Source organism: Hesperophylax consimilis, chromosome 1 (assembly GCF_061612785.1).
Source record: "Hesperophylax consimilis isolate HC1 chromosome 1, BYU_Hcon_1.0, whole genome shotgun sequence".
Lineage (NCBI taxonomy): Eukaryota > Metazoa > Arthropoda > Insecta > Trichoptera > Limnephilidae > Hesperophylax > Hesperophylax consimilis.
In genome coordinates this window covers 2,300,926-2,317,708 of record NC_142836.1, presented here as the reverse complement: position 1 = coordinate 2,317,708, position 16,783 = coordinate 2,300,926, and the positions used below count along the sequence as shown (strand labels likewise).

The 16,783-nt window shown below is 34.5% G+C and overlaps 2 protein-coding genes across 2 annotated transcripts in view; one reads left to right on the top strand and one right to left on the bottom strand.

The window, feature by feature from the left end:
• The window catches only part of LOC149426106 (fatty-acid amide hydrolase 2-B), a 40,561-nt gene extending 24,300 nt beyond the window's left edge, over positions 1–16,261 (bottom strand). The window contains exons 1-2 of the mRNA XM_089637456.1: positions 16,142–16,261; positions 13,898–14,428 (exon numbers count right to left, since the gene is read on the bottom strand). Of these exons, the coding sequence (XP_089493582.1) occupies positions 13,898–14,116 (219 nt within the window). The 5' untranslated portion in view covers positions 14,117–14,428; positions 16,142–16,261. The remainder of the gene's footprint in view (positions 1–13,897; positions 14,429–16,141) is intronic.
• The window catches only part of LOC149426105 (cytochrome b5 reductase 4), a 281,977-nt gene continuing 280,766 nt past the window's right edge, over positions 15,573–16,783 (top strand). The window contains exons 1-2 of the mRNA XM_089637241.1: positions 15,573–15,695; positions 16,159–16,349. Of these exons, the coding sequence (XP_089493367.1) occupies positions 16,184–16,349 (166 nt within the window). The 5' untranslated portion in view covers positions 15,573–15,695; positions 16,159–16,183. The remainder of the gene's footprint in view (positions 15,696–16,158; positions 16,350–16,783) is intronic.

The following is a 16,783-nucleotide window of genomic DNA, read 5'->3' as shown; positions in this document are numbered from 1 at the left end:
AATTACTATCGGACATTGGAATTGTGACTAAACGATGGACCATTGAATGGAATGCGGAGTGCTTATGTGAAATAGGGTGATTGGAGGTGCTGTGTATGACAACGTCAGTATAGGAGGGTTTACGAAAAATGTTAAAATTAATTCTGTTATTAACAATCGATAAGGTAAGGTCCAAAAAATTTAAGGTTGAATTTATGCCTATTTCTAATGTGAATTTAATCTTATTATGAAAAGAGTTTATAAGATTGAGGAAGGAATTCAGTTGACGCTTAGTCCCTGTCCATATACACAAAACATCATCAACGTATCTTTTCCAGTACAAGACATTTTTAATAAGATGTGAGGTACTAGATAAAATTTTTTCCTCTAAGTTATCCATGAATATATCAGCAATCAGAGGACTGGTAGGGCTCCCCATAGCTAGGCCGTCACGTTGCTGATATATAACATTATTAAATTTAAAATAATTTTGATTCAGGCATATATTAAACAAGGAAGTTAAATCTTTTATAAAATCTATAGAGAGATCGGAACTATTTAATAAATCAGAAATTAAACATTTACTCTCTTCTATGGGAACATTGGGGAAAATAAGTACCTTGCTGACAAACACACCCACACTACAAGAGACAAACTTTAAATCTACTTAATATTCCAAAATTAGTTTTTTGCCAAAAAATCATTTAATGCGATCCCGAATGAAATGGCATGTAAATAAACAACATCGCAATAATTCTAAAAAGTAAAAACGTAGATGAGAAAATTATAAAAAATATGAAGACAGGATAGGTACAAAAATACCATGGAGATAAACAATTAAAAATATGAATAAGTAAACATGAAGATGAGGAAATTATTTTAAAAAGACGGCATAAGTAATAACATCGACTACCGATGCAACAATTTTCAGTCCGCCTCGGAACAGAAATCCCAGGTGAGGAGCACTGTGGATTATAATAACTTCTATTATACTATACTTAAAAATGTAACAAATTAAATTTGTCTTAAGTAGTAAATATAAAAAAAAAACTTAAAACGTGATTTTAAGATGCTAAAAATGCCAAAGATTTTACAGTAAAAATAGGTTTTGTCTTTTTAGATTTTATTTTGTCCAGACCATACAGGTTCAATTTAAGTCTTCGACCACATAACACCTTAATTTATCTTTTCACAGTAATTGGTATTCGGATGTGACTAAAATATACGGCATTTCTCATTGTGTTTGCAAGGAAAATTTTCCGTTCATGCCGCATAGGAAGTGACACTTTCGCTCAGGAAACTTTCTGCATTCTTCGAAAGGTCGAAAAAAAAACACACACACACACGATCTTCTTGATATCGGTCCAATCTATTCGGTCAATGAACCGTCTTGTATTTACCAGATTCCTAATAAAATCATCGTAAATACCAAAGAAAAAAATCTCATCACCGTTCTATTTTCTTTAGTATTCTTCACCGAAACAATAAATAATATTACCTGCAAACGGTTTACATCCTGTGTTGTGGATTTATGTTTTATTCAAGACCAATTTTAGGCACCACAAAGAAATGGTCGGACAGATAGAAGATTTATCTACGTCCCGGATTTAGGGTAGGTACTTTGAGATAGTTCCACGGGCCCTAAACTACGGTCTATTTCATTTCACGCACATTAACAGGCCACATAATAGTATTACATCGCTACGATATTTTGATGTACGATTTTGTAATTTTGTTCATTCATATGATATTTCTTGAGGAAACCGACGCGGTAGAGCCAAGTCGTAGTCATCGCTCTATCTAGTGAGCTAATCCACCTCCTATCATCGTGTCCTTTTTTTATACAACTCGATGAATGCAAAGAATTATCAAAAATACTAATTTCGGTTGTGTGGATGTTCTGCATAACTCTAGTTTAAAGGACTCTGTCGGATTTGTGTACCTAAATATTGGGTACCATAACACGATAATAATAATAAAATAATACACGGGTGCGACTATTTTATCATCAAATAGGAGGTCCATTTTCAATTGGTTTTTCACAATTGGTATTACACTGTGCCCTCTGGTTGGAAAAAAGCGGTAATTCACCCTATTCCCAAGAAAGGTGACCGCTCCAACCCGGCCAACTACCGCCCCATAGCGATCACATCAGTTCTGTCCAAAGTGATGGAACGTGTGATCAACGACAAACTGCTCACATACCTCGAGAAGAACAAAATTATCAACGACCGTCAATACGGATTCCGGCGGAACCGCTCGTGCGGTGATCTTCTCGCGTATGTGACGCATGTTTGGGGGCGGTGCCTGGAACGTCACGGTGAGACCCAAACGGTCGCACTAGACATATCCAAGGCCTTTGACCGGGTCTGGCACCGAGGACTTGTCAACAAATTGCATTCTTACGGACTTCCCGCATCCCTGTGTACGTGGATTGCTGACTTTTTAAGGGATAGGTCGATTCAGGCGGTTGCTGACGGTTTCACCTCTTCCTCGCACTCCATAAATGCTGGCGTCCCAAAGGGATCGGTTCTGTCTCCAACTTTGTTTTTGTTGCACATCAATGACCTTTTGACATGTGCACCGATTCATTGTTACGCGGATGACAGTACAGTTCATGATAGCTTTTTGTTTGACAAGCCCCCAAAGGGCACACAAACTCCAACGGCTCGGAGGGCTTTGAAGCAGAGAATGGACGGTTATCTCGAGAGTATTTCCTCCTGGGGTAAAAATAATCTCGTCGAATTTAATGTTTCAAAGACCCAATCCTGTCTGATTACGTCTAAAAGGGATCCAAATGATAATCTAGTCTCCTTCAACGGAAGCAATCTTCCGAACAGGCCTTCCATTGATATGCTTGGTGTAACTATAAGTGACCAGCTCAGGTACGGGGGCTCCATCGAAGCCAGAGTAAAGTTGGCCTCTCAGAAGCTGGGCGTACTGTACAGGGCCCGCAGATACTTTAATAGTACACAACTGCTCACCCTGTACAAATCGCAAGTGCGCCCTACTGTCGAATTTGGCAGCCATCTCTGGTCTGGAGCCCCAAAATACCTGAAAAAAACCCTTGACTCTGTGCAGAAACGGGCGGTCCGTTTGATAGATTCCCCAATCTTAACAAACGGACTGCAATCTTTAGAGCACAGGCGTCAGGTAGGTATGCTGTCTTTGTTCTATCGGTATTACAATGGAAGATGCTCTGAAGAACTAGCGTCATTGATCCCTTCGGCACCGGTGCGTAGTCGGGATACACGCCAAACGCGCGCCCAACATTTGTACACAGTTGACACTTGTCACATGAGAACGGGTCGCTTCTACGATTCGTTCTTAAGTTCAACAGCTCGGCTGTGGAACGAACTGCCGGCCTCTGTGTTTCCTCCCTCCTACAACATGGGACTCTTCAAGACCCATGTTCACTCCTTCCTCTCCACAAAAAGACCCTCCACACAGCATCCCCAAAGATGACATAGGCCCTGAGGGAGATTATTTTCTTCAGGGCCTCCTGTGTGGAGTAAATATAAAAAAAAAAAAAACACGCCCAGCGACGATGAATTATTGACACTTCTCTTTAAACTATGAAAAAAATAAACAAACCTAAAGAGTTAATGAATAAAAACGAAAGAGAGATTTCGATTGCATACAATGAACACGCTAGACATAAAAATGGATAACCTGCCGCATGGGGTTTTCAGCTATTCAGGTATTTTTAGAACCTTTATTATCGCAGGCGTAGTTCTCGCGGCTGCTGATGCAAACAAAAATTTCAATATGTATGTTTACTTCGAGATAAAACAATATTAGTACGACCGACGTTCTCACGGACGGAAATAAAGCCACGAAGAAAACCTTCATTCCGAATAAATTAAATTGAAATCATCAGAAGACATTATTCTGAAGAAAATTGATAAATTACCAGGCGGAACTGAGTTTTCCTATCACAATTTAAATTAAGCGATGTTGAAAATACGTGATAATCAAATCAAACTGTAGATCGGTCGCATACATGCAACATATTAAATGTATTATTATTCAGTCTTACTTATAAATATTCCCTAATAAGCGTTGGTATAGCTATACGAGGAAGAGAGCCGTATACTGCTCGGGTTTAAATCGTTATTCATAGTAATATTCATTGCAGATTTTTTGAGACTCAATCCTCAAAAAATACGGTCATTTTCGCATTTCGCGTTTTGTTGCCAACTTCATGTTTCTTCAGATGAAATTTACAGTGTCACTGACCCGGTCTGTTTTATTTGCATCGAAATCCGGCCAATTCGATGATGGGTCCCGTATTTGCTTTGCTAAATCGACATTTAGATTTAAAATATCCTTCATTAGTGCTGCAAATGGGTATTACTACTTTTTTAACATTTTCATTAAGCGACAGATCGGTATTTTTCAAACTTCGCGAAAAAACGAAAACAAATTCAGGCATTCTTCATATTGCCGGCGCTATCCTGATGTAAGGGGCCAGACGATATTAATCTGACAGCTACTAATACGGCTGGTATACGCATCCGTAGCCATTATGGGTAACGTTTTCCACTATCTCGACCTTATACGCCCGTATAATATTTATACAGCGAGTATGAGTATGACGGTAACGAAATCGAGAGCAAAAGATTCTCTCAAGTATAAGTCAAATATAACATTCTTCTGCAATACATAAACAACCAACTATCAGACACACTCACTAACCAATAGGATGCATGATCTGGGCAACAAGTTTGGGGGTACTATTGATGTATTTATTGACTCCACTTATAGAATTAAGCGTAATCTATACCAGCACTTCTCCGAATCCTACAAATTATAGTAGCGTTGGTAATGTAGTTTTGGTGATTTGTCTTATGTGTAGTATTGTTATAGTTCTATATTATTTTATGTTACCTACTGTTACATGTTTTACTAATATTGTTTCATGTTGAGTTTATCAGTTTACTGTTAATTCACGCTTCAACAATGTTGTGTATAATTTTCGATAGCTCACTCTGTAAACTGTAAAAACCTGGCAAACCAAACAAAATGTATATCAATCTTGAAACAAAAAGTTATAAGATTGGTCTTTACCGATTTGAAAGAGAACTGATGCCGCGAATTTGATGAGCCATAGTTTTTGGACTCCTGAGCCAGAACCTGAGTTACAATCACTCACAGAGTGACAGTCCCACAACTGAAATAATTATTTTTTATGATAAAAGCAATGTTTGCTCTTCATTTTATTTATACTTTTATTATGTGACACCTCATAAGAGCATACAGTGAAAAGGCAGGGAGACTATGATGCACCCGGTTGGGCGGCGCTGTGAGGCGGGTTAAGGCAGGGGCCGTAGGAAGGGATTTATTAATGCGGGTTTTGAATAGGCCCGGATGATTTGTAGGAAGAAAATTAGATGACGGTAGCTCGATCCACAGAGCAGTCTTATACAAAAACGATTTGTTCACACTCATGTGCACCGGGGATCAATGCTCTTTAGTGCAGCCTCCATTAAAATATCTCCATTGTGATTATTTTCACATTCCCATAAAAAAATTTCATCTTGATTACTTTTTAGGCTTGAATTATTTTCCCGTGATTTCTTTGATTAGATAAGAAATACCTCCAGTAAATAAATAACAAATATATGGCTTATCCGTCCATATTCGCGGTTTCTTTTGACAAAATAAATTGCTTGATTGTAACGACATTGGTTGCCTGTGATTCAATCAATATTGTATTAAAAATAAATGAATTATGCCTCGTGCAATATTTACGGAAAGTCACACGCCGAAAACCACACGTGTTTTATTTATGTACTAGCTGACGTATATCCAGCGTTGCTCGGGGACATATAGATGGTTTGATGTAAAACTTTGAGGTTATGTATTCTAGAGTACCTGACAACTGCATTTTAAAGAAGTTATTGATAATATTATTGAATTGTAATAAGTATTTGTTTAACTTGATCGTGCCATGTCTTCCTCGGGCGTTCTCGAACTCTTAAACCATTCACTTCCAAGTCATACATTATCCTTACACTTTTTTTAACGTTATATTTTACCACAAATAATTATTTGATTTCTGTCTTCCTTGGGCATCCCCGACTTTTTCTACCGTTCACTTAATTTAGTATCATGAAATCTACACTATGTCGACTTCAATTCGACTTCTACTCATTTCGAGTTCGTATCTCATTCCACTGCCGAGCTGGAGACACTGCTGCCACTAATAAGAACAAACTTTGAAATATTCAGTGAAATCGGCTGAACGGTATAGGAATGCGTAATATATACAATTTTGGGAAATCGAGTTTTGTGAAAATTATAACGTTATAATTATTACACATTGCCTTTCCTCGGGGCTGCTAACATTGTTCATTACATTAGACCACAGACATAGGAATTAATAGACGAGAAGATAATGGCGAGGGATAAAATCAACTGTTGAAGAACGAAGGGAGTGAAGCTGACTGTGATTCGTCAATAAATCAATCTGACAGTAAATAGGCATCTCGCATTATAATATCACCATTTACTTCTCAAAGTAAAATCTGCTTTTGAATGAATAGACATTTTTACATGGGAGCGCAAATTACTCGCCACGTTATGAACAAATTTGCGAAGTCCAAATTCGGCAAAAAAATTCGGTTCTATTTTCAGAGTCGAATATTTCGTTTAAGTATTTAATTAAGACACTTTTATAAATGTTCATAATTTACTTCCCAGCAACCAACCAGCTTTGTGTTTCGCGTCCAGACGTTTCTCGATGTGATAGTAACAACTGATTCATATTATACGATGTGAATATGCTTAAAATAAAGTAAAATAATGCTTATATATGGAATGTAATACGACAATTGGGTTTATTCTCTTTTTCACATCTATTTTTACAAGTTTTCATAGTACAAGTCAACATTTTGCCGTGTTATTTCGTAAAATGAACCGATGATGCCTCGACCATAGTTCGCACAAGAATGATGACGTCACGTTTTCAAATTTCACTTGAGGCCATACGCGAGCACAGCCGGCTCCAATGGAACCGGTATGGGGAGTGGGGATAATACGCTTTTAATCACTTAGGGCAGGTCTACTAATATTCATATGTCTATGCCAGGTGTGGCGAACCTAGGGCACGCGTGCCCGAGGTGGCACGTTTGATCATTTGGATGGCACACTAACGATTTCCAAGTTCAATTTAATTTTTTTTAATTTTTAAGTTTAAAAAATATTTTTTTTTGATTTGACCAGTTGTTTCAAAAATATCTGAACAATCGTTCATATTCTTCTTTTATTTTCAAATATTTGAAATGCAATTTATCGAATTCCAATCGAGTTCGCTACGGAAACAAAATTTGTTGATTTAAGAAATGATTTGGAAATAATTGAAAGCGATCGATTAACGAACATAAATAATAAAAATGCAGAAGAAGAAATAATGAGAACTTGGAAATCCATTCCAGAAATCTTTAGCGATTTAAAAAAACTAGCGAGAGCAATATTATCAATTTTCTCTTCTACATATGCTTGTGAGTCATTATTTTCAGAAATGAATTTCATAAAATGTGATTCAAGAACGAGAATGACTGATGAATCCAGTTGGTCGTGTGTGTTACTAAAAGTGACGAAATATGAACCAGATATTAAAAATTTGTCATCGAATGTACAACAGCAAAAATCTCATTGATAAATAACTAATATGTACATTTATTGATTATGACTTTATTTTTATGAAACTCTATTGCAATTTTTAAGCTTATGAATAAATTAAAAAAAAAAAAACTTTTTTTATATTATCTATTTGGTAATTTTTTTTTACAGCTTGGGCACGCCACACAATCTAGAAATAATTTTTGAGGATTTTTGGCACGCGGGCCCAAAAAGGTTCGCCACACCTGGTCTATGCATTAGACATATCTCAATATTGGCGTGAAAAATAAGGATTTTATTCACATAAAAAAATTACACAAAAAATAAATTGGAAGTTCTTGAAGGTTGCCTTATTGGTATTTGTACAGACCACAAATAGTAACTACTTGTTAAATAATATCCAATAGTGAAAGAGGCGTAATATCAGATATAGAAAGAGAAGATTTCCAATAATCAGGTAGATCGAAGATGTTCAAAATGTCAAAATATTCGATACTAACAGCCCTACTAATAAAATAAAAACTTCGCAACCGTTAAAAGATGTTTTAGTTACATATTAAATTCAAGCTCAAAAATTAAAATTCAAAAAAACATTTATTGCACAAAAATACAGTTATAGGTTACATCCTATTTCTTCCAGTTAACCCAACAAATACACATTATATTACATAACCCAACAATTACATGTTAACAAATGTATGTAAATAAAAAACAGAGGTATTTAATTTATGTAAGGTATTCATTTAAAGTGTAGTGATTTTTGTTTAAAAGAAATGTTTTTAGTGGTGATTTAAATTTGAGTATGTCGGTTATTTGTTTGATGCTACGTGGAAGGTTGTTATATACTTTAATGGTCATGTAGTGTGGTCCTTTTTGAAATATAGTTTTGTTTGCTGTTGGGAAATAAGTTTTCTGTGAACCTTGTAGCGTGTTTATGTGCTCAGTTTTTTTGTGGGAACTTTTCTGGAGATGATCGAACTAACAGGCATAACTCCATTATATATATGTCCGTCACTGTCAGAAGTTTGAGATTTTTAAAAATTGATCTACATGAATCCAGGTGATCAGAGTTTGTAATTTTTCGTAGGCACCTCTTTTGGATGATAAAAACATCTTTGGCGTTTACTGAGTTTCCCCATAAAACTATTCCGTATTTTATCATCGAGTATACGTATCCATAGTTGCGGTGATTACTGACTCAGATTCGATTTGGTCAATTTGGCACTTATAAAAAATGTCTTCAACTATGCTCCGAAAGAGTTGGCAACGTCGCATTTTTGGAACACGAAATTCCCCCTTTGACCTGTGGTGTCCCAGGAAATTCCAAGCTCAATTTCCAAAGGCTCAAATTCCAAAATCAAACGTCAAGTGTCCACTTAAATTTTTTTTGTGTCGCATTGTATAAGTATATGATAACAATTCTTCCAGATTTCGGTAGTTTATACAACTGTTGTTACTAATAATATTATTTTGTACAAGAAACCTGTAAATAAATAATGCTAAAAATATAATTATTCAGTATGACGTAAAAATTTTGACATTTCTTACGAAGTTAATTTTCATCACTTTTCTTGGGTGAAATATTATAAAAATTACATCAAAATAATGTAGATAAAACTATCTTTCTGATGATACCTCAAATCTATTATTTCCACAATCAATTTATATAAAAAAATAATGAAAGAAGACGCTTTGACACTAAAAACGCGGCAAATATTTCGTTGGCATTCCACAGAAAAATTCTTTGTAAAAAATCTGAAAAGCTAGAAGTCATTCCGGTATTTGCTGCGTAAAGAACGAGAATAGCCCAAGCGATTGTGACCTTGTTCTTCATACAAATTCCTTATACATAAGGGTCAAAATCGCACATAATTTTTTTTTTAAATTCGTAGATAATGTGCCGCACTCACATATGCGGTCCCGGGATATGACGGGTTGAAAAATAGATGTTATTATTTTTTAATCGAATTTGATAAAATTCTATGAAAGTGATGTTATTTTAATAACATAAATGTCTTATGCATGAGTAGGTAAATATAAATACTAACTTAACGTTTATATTGCGCAAGCAATGAATCCAAAGTGCATTTTTTTATTCTATAAACGAGATAAAAAATGAAGTGACAATTTTCTTGCATATTTCCTAAATAAAACGAATGTGTTGTTTATATTTCGTATGCAATAATAAATTAAATAGTATAAAGCATTTGAATAAATATCAGTCACGTCATTATTAAACAATTAAGAAAACATTGCGATTTAATGTGGGGAAAACAGACTTCAAAATACCCAACAGAATAGAAAATCTAATTTCACAAATACTTTCTCAATAAATCGGTTTAACCGATAATAAATCATTTTAGACATCATACAAATTGAAACTGAAATAGAATGATATAAATAAGTCGTCTTAACATGGCCTAACCACAGGCAAAATGGCCTTGAACGCCGAAGCAGCTTTCACAATAATAAAAAACTAAAATACTTAGTTAATAATAACATTATTAAATTTGATTTGATAAAATATTTATAAAAAAATATATGTAGGTACTAAATTATGTATCAACAATCTAATGTTTATCGCAGTAAGGCAGATCATAAAAGTGAATAACGGAGATACACAATCAAAAGGTCCGCATTGTGAACCTGATACTAGATAACCAAGGGATTGTTATAAATCAGCGATGCACAACCATTGCCCCGCGCTAAATCGAATAACGAAAAGATTCACTTCGGTAAAAATTCTTAAGGAAAACTGACTCAAAGGAATGCCAGTCAGTCCTGTGTTAAATTTTTTTCCATTATTTTATAAATCTGTGTTAAAAAAAAAACATAATACATACAAAGAATGTACTACTTTTTAAAGGCGGGGGTTCATAGCACAACTTCTCCGATGTAATATATTTTTTTAAAGCTTTGCCTTGATGATAGCTAACCTTCGATGGGAAAGGGCAATGTGAGAAGAAGTCTTATCAATAATTTAAGAACTGTTTATTTTACACAAGATTCCCAACCGCTCCCAACCGTCTGGAGTCATTGAGACTATGCCACTCCCAATTGAGGTATGTTGAGAGGCTGAAGGTAGTGGGGAGGGAAAGGAGATCGGGAGAGGAACACGGGGGAGTACTTGGCTATTCAGATCTGGTCACCAAAAGTTAAAGCCGTTTAGAGCAACATTTCGATTCTGAATAAAGTCTTACACCAGGGCGATACTGAGAGTATCTTCACTCTGGAACGTGCCGCAAATATAATATATGTTATTTTAAATGTTAATAAATTGGCTATAATCATAAAAAGTTTGTGGACTACTGGTATAAATTGTTATTATTATTAATGTTATCATAAGTGATTTGTAATACAAAGGAAAACAGAAATAAGTGTTTATCTGAAACTTTTGTAATTGATCGATACAATGTATTATCGATTGTTTTGTGTTAATCGTCGACCTTGGTGGCAGAGCGGTCGGATTCTTGTTTCTAGATCCAGAGGTCGTGAGATCATAAACCCGCCATACAATACCTGATATTAAATAGTTTGAAATTGAAGCTATCAATTTGTCTAAATTTGTAGGTAGTCGAATACATTATTTGCGACTGACTCATATAAAAAATGAACCATGTTCAAATTCGTTATATTAAATGTATCATACAATATACGCTTATTGATAAGATAAAATCGTTTTTGACAAAATGATTTAAACCACGTTGGTAATCATAATTTCTACAGATAAAGTAACTATGATTTAATAACCGACTGTGTAACTTTGGTAGTCATTGTATTATGTGATTGATCTATATTGCACGCATTTTATAACCAAGTGTGTAACCATGTATGATTGTGAGAGAAATGTCAGAATTCGCAAAGAAATTAAGGCTGATGTAAGTAAGCGTGATTAGTAAGATTAAGGAAGGGATGGTTTGGGTATGTAGAGCGAATGAACGAAGAAATGAGTGTAAGGAGAATATAAGACGCAAACGTGAATGGTAGCAGAAGTCGGGGACGCCCGAGGAAGAAATGGCACGATCAAGTTAATTAGATCCTGTAGTCAGGCCATGTCAAGAGCCAGAGTAATAGAAGAGTGTATGTATGAGACGATGTATAAATGTGAATGAGGAGAGGAGTGTGTGCCAAGACCGAGTTTTTTTGGCGGTCCGTCCTCTCCGCCTACCCCTGCGGAGAAACGGCGTGATAGTTAGTTAGTTAGTTCTTAATAAATTAGCAATACTCATTTTTCTCCGTGTATGTATATTAATAATGGTTACGTTATACCTAAAATATTGAAAAATAAAACAAAAAGTAAATAACAAATAAAATAAATGTACCCATGAATTTTTTTATTTATTTAACAACTAGCGGGCCCGGGCAGACGTCGTCCTGCCACAGGCGGCCTTCTCAGTAGGGTAGTTAAAATTTGTAGTCGTATTAATTTTTGGATGAGAAATCTGTTGTTTTTTTTCGTTGATTTGTTTTTAGATCTCGACAACAGCGCTACCTATTGGGTTCAAAACTATCATATATTTCAAGCTGGAACCAACCATACACATTCACAAAATTAAATTGAAATCGGTTGGGCGGTTTCGGATATTAGCGTGTACGAACACACGTGACACATGATTTTTATATAGGTAAGATTATAATAATATTATGGTTTTGATATACATACATGGTATCTGGAAAATAGTGCTACAAGCGGGAAACTGGGTAATCTGAGAATCATAGAGAACTACAAATTTGGTTTTTGAATTTTAAAAATTTAAATTAAACTTTTCTATTATTTTAGAAAGTTTAGGGTTAAAAAGCTATTAGAGACAGACCTAATACATGCTTTACACGATACTTTTTTATACCGATCCCCATACGAATTGTTTTTGCTTTTCAGTCATTATTTTCATACTTACGATTTCATATAGATATTAATTAAAGACGAAATAATATTTTGAGACGGTACTAAATCTTCAAAAGCGGCAACACCTCTACATAACCCTAGATCACAATTATGAAAGCATCTGTCACTGTCATTTGCGAGATTTGTCATTTGAAGTCATTATCCAATCGATGTTTTTGTTTACCTGTTCTTCTTTGAACCTTTATCATAATGATTTTTATAGGGACCTATGCCTTGGCAAAACTGCCTACCTGATCATCGTATCTTGATCGGTACGATATTTGTATAATATATATATATATATAAGGTGGAACTACCAAAACACAACAATGCAGATGCCAAAGCAATACCCCTCAAAACCCTGTCTCTATTCATTAATTCAAAATTGTGATACAACATGAAGTTAACAAGCATAGATATTCTTTAATCTATGAGTTAACAGTACGTATGTAAAGTTTTCGCGTATTGTTTCCAACAAAATGACAAATCATCAAATACGAGTATACCCGTGAAATTTACAATACCCACAATTTCTAACAGTACTACACATTTTAAATCAGTAAGAAATACATATTGTAGTTAAACTTTTTATTAATATTTTAAATATAAAACTGAATAAATGCAACATTTTCATGTATTATATATGCGCAAAACAATGAGAGGTGGCAGAAACAAAATTTAAAATCAAACATACACACGAAATTAACAATACCTATCATTAATACGCATTCACAATCAATAAATAGATATTAAAGTCTTTTTATTGATATTTTAAATATGAAACTGACCAAACGTGCAAAATTTTCACGTAATATAAATATAAACATAAATCAATGAGAGAAGACAGATGACAAATAATGTCCGCCATCTTACTATACGAAAAACGGTAATGCCAACACACGCCACTCACGGTACAAACTACCAAAATACAACATGTCACTTTTTTCATCCCGAATAAACCAAATAGGATGAAAAAGGTGTCATGTAAAACGGGTATAAGAAGAGTCTACGCTTTGACGCATTTCAAAAGACAACAAACAACTGATAGTAATTTGATATAAAAAATTCCAACACGAACTCGATTTACTCGTAAATGAAAGTTCAAACCAAAAAAAGTAATACCCCTTTACCGCGTGGGTTAATCCGATACCACAACATCGATTATAAATTGAATGTGATTAATTAGCTCGGTGGGGGTATTTAGGCAATAGAATCACAAGTTTCTCGCTTGTACCGCTACTTTCCGGACACCATGATTGTTATAGAAATGTAAGATCAGTGATTTAAGATGTTTTAAAAAATTATTTGCATAAAAAAACTAGGGCTACCCTCTCATGCACAGAAATGTATTACAATAAAAAAAACAAACAAATTAAATTAACCTTCAACGGTTAAGTTAACCCTTACCTTTTGCGTCCTAATTTTCTCTGCTAGACTCGTAACAGATTCCAACAAGATTGGGTTTTGCACCGCTGGAATTTTTTGCGATTGGTTTTTGTAGAGGAAATGGAAAAACCACCTCCCGATAACAACCACAAGTTTTTGAATGTATTGACATAAAATAAGAAAGAACTTTGCTGCCTTCACTTTATTGGGCCTGTCTCCCTTATTACGCGTGTCCGTCATTTTAAACGAATAATAATTAAACACTTCACTTGATATTTGATATTTTACAATCTCATTGTTCTTTTACAAAACACGAAGTTCACGGACACGCTTGCACACCTGTGGAGCACATTATGAACTGAGCATAAATAAATCACTCACGAACTGAGCAGGAATGAGCGATCGCTAATTAATTAATTATTGTGCGTAATGCTCTGACGTACAATTCCAAAGTTTTGCCAACTTTCCTTTGTTTTTAATTAATGTATTCAAAGTTTAAATTCATAAGTGGTTCCAGCTGACATGAACCCGATTTGAAATCATCTATGACAGCTTAATTCATAATAATAATGTATTAATATGACGAAATAACTACTTAACAGAATGATATAAATTGAGAAAAATTAAGAGCACTCTATCACCCATCCTGTTACTGAAACCGAATGAAACTTGTTTTGACAAAACTGGAGGTATTGAAGTTATGGTTATATGATCCATCTCTATATCCATAGACATTATAATTACTTATAGCCGTCTCTTTCTTTCTGATCCAATGGCTAGGCGAACATTTAATATATTCTCTAAAGGCCGATTCACACTGATAGCTGGCCGCTGGAAACCGTACAACCGTGCTGATTCGGTACCTACTACACCAGGATTGTAGGTTTAGTAAGTACGGCAAAAACATAGATACTTGATACCGAGCCAGTGGGTCGACGGGCTTAGTTTCAATACCATAATATTCTCACAACTATTAGTCATAATTTGATAAAATATAATATGTATTGTGTTATGGTTTTGGGCACAATTTTGATTTAAGAAAGAATAGTAGATTTTCAAATAATACTCAATTTTCGGTTATCAGCAGTTTTCTTGGGATGCATTTGGTTTACATTTGACAGGCAGTTTTATTGAAGAAAAAAATGTTTTGGGTTTAAAAAGGGTTTTCACCACTATAGATTTATAGTAAGTACCTAATAGTTAGAAATAATATAATCGAGTCGAATTATCATGTACATGTTTGTTCACATTAATTCTGGTCAATCAAATTAGTTTTATTACCCTAAATCAAAAACGTAGTTCACAATATTAGACGATATTCAATATGTTATTATAACGAGGAGGTTAAATGACAATTCAATCGTAAAATGACACTCACCTCTATTATAAGGTGATATATCACTTTCCATTTTAAAATATGTCATAATAACTAATTTGAATATTACGTAAATTAATGTATTTTTTACAATTGTCCCAGTGCTGCAAAGATTTTTTTTGTCGGCGAAAAATCGTAAAATAACGTATAATTTTAAGGTTGCAATATTTGCTTAAAGCATACATAATCACGCAATATTGATCTGAAAAAGCGGTACAGCACAGAGCAGCCGTAACTTCTGACCTTGACCGGCGGCGCACAGGTCCGGGTGTGAATCGGCCTTAAATGGTATATCGAAATCCATACAACGTTTTGCGATTTCGGTGTTACAATTCAGGACGCGAGAATATTCAATTCCGCTATATTATTTAAATTATTTTGGCGTGTTCGTTTATTGGTTAAATCCGTTCGTTTTATAGATAACGACATTCGAATTATAAGTAGGTATGTGAATATTGTGTATCATAAAACCACGTTAGTTAGTTTTTGTTATCAAATTCGATTTGACAGGAGCTGTCAAAAATATATTGACGTAAACTGAAGTGCGCGCGTGACAGTCAAGTAAAGACGATTTTACACAACTGTCTGAATCGGAACTTTATTTTGTTTCTCAATTTGAATGTTATGTACCTACACTAATTAATATTATCAAATTTTTGTAATAAATTATGAATACAACAAAAGTTAATGTAATGTAATTTTAGTGTGGTTTTGACAATTGAACAAATACTGCTGTTTTTAGAACGGCTGGTAAAACTTTGAGAAACAAATTTAAATATTTATAAAAAAACATAGCACATTTCTAACACGTAATATTATTGAAAAGATGACACAACATGGGAGTAGTCTCCGAGCGATCACGTCAATATTTAAGTCTCTGAGAAACTGACCGATTTTTCTTTTTCAGATTGACGATTAACACAACATAAACAATGAAAAACACCCCGAAAATAAATCTACATTTGCCGCGAAGTTTGAGTCCGGCACGTCATAAGAGGAATAAGTCGACATCGCCGAGCAAAGAGACTAGCGACTCTGGCGGCGGCGGGCGGAACCTGCAGCCGGGCGGCGCTGTCATCGCCGTAGGATCTGCGACCGGTGAGTTTCTATGGAATTCTTCTTTTTCAGTGCTTCCAACATTTCAGCGAAAATATGGAAAATTTGAATGGGGGGATTAAAAAGTTTTTTACATTTATTATCTTGTTTTAAACATATTTACTAGATAGTTTTTAGACTTACGTCCACAAAGTCTTCATGATAGTCGTATAATAGTATAAAACTATCTTGTACAACGAATACACACGCAGCTTAGATAACCAATAATATATATGCAGAAGTAGCAAATAATATAGCACTGAAAAACATTCAACAAAGCAATTTTAAAAACAGTTATCTTTTATATTTTTGTTTTGTGTAGCCTAAAATAAAATAGTAAATTTTATTGACTTATTCAATCATATCAGTATGTTTATACGGTTTGTAGTAATTTTGTATTTTTTATTTATGAAAATGATTTATTTTGTGTACCGTAA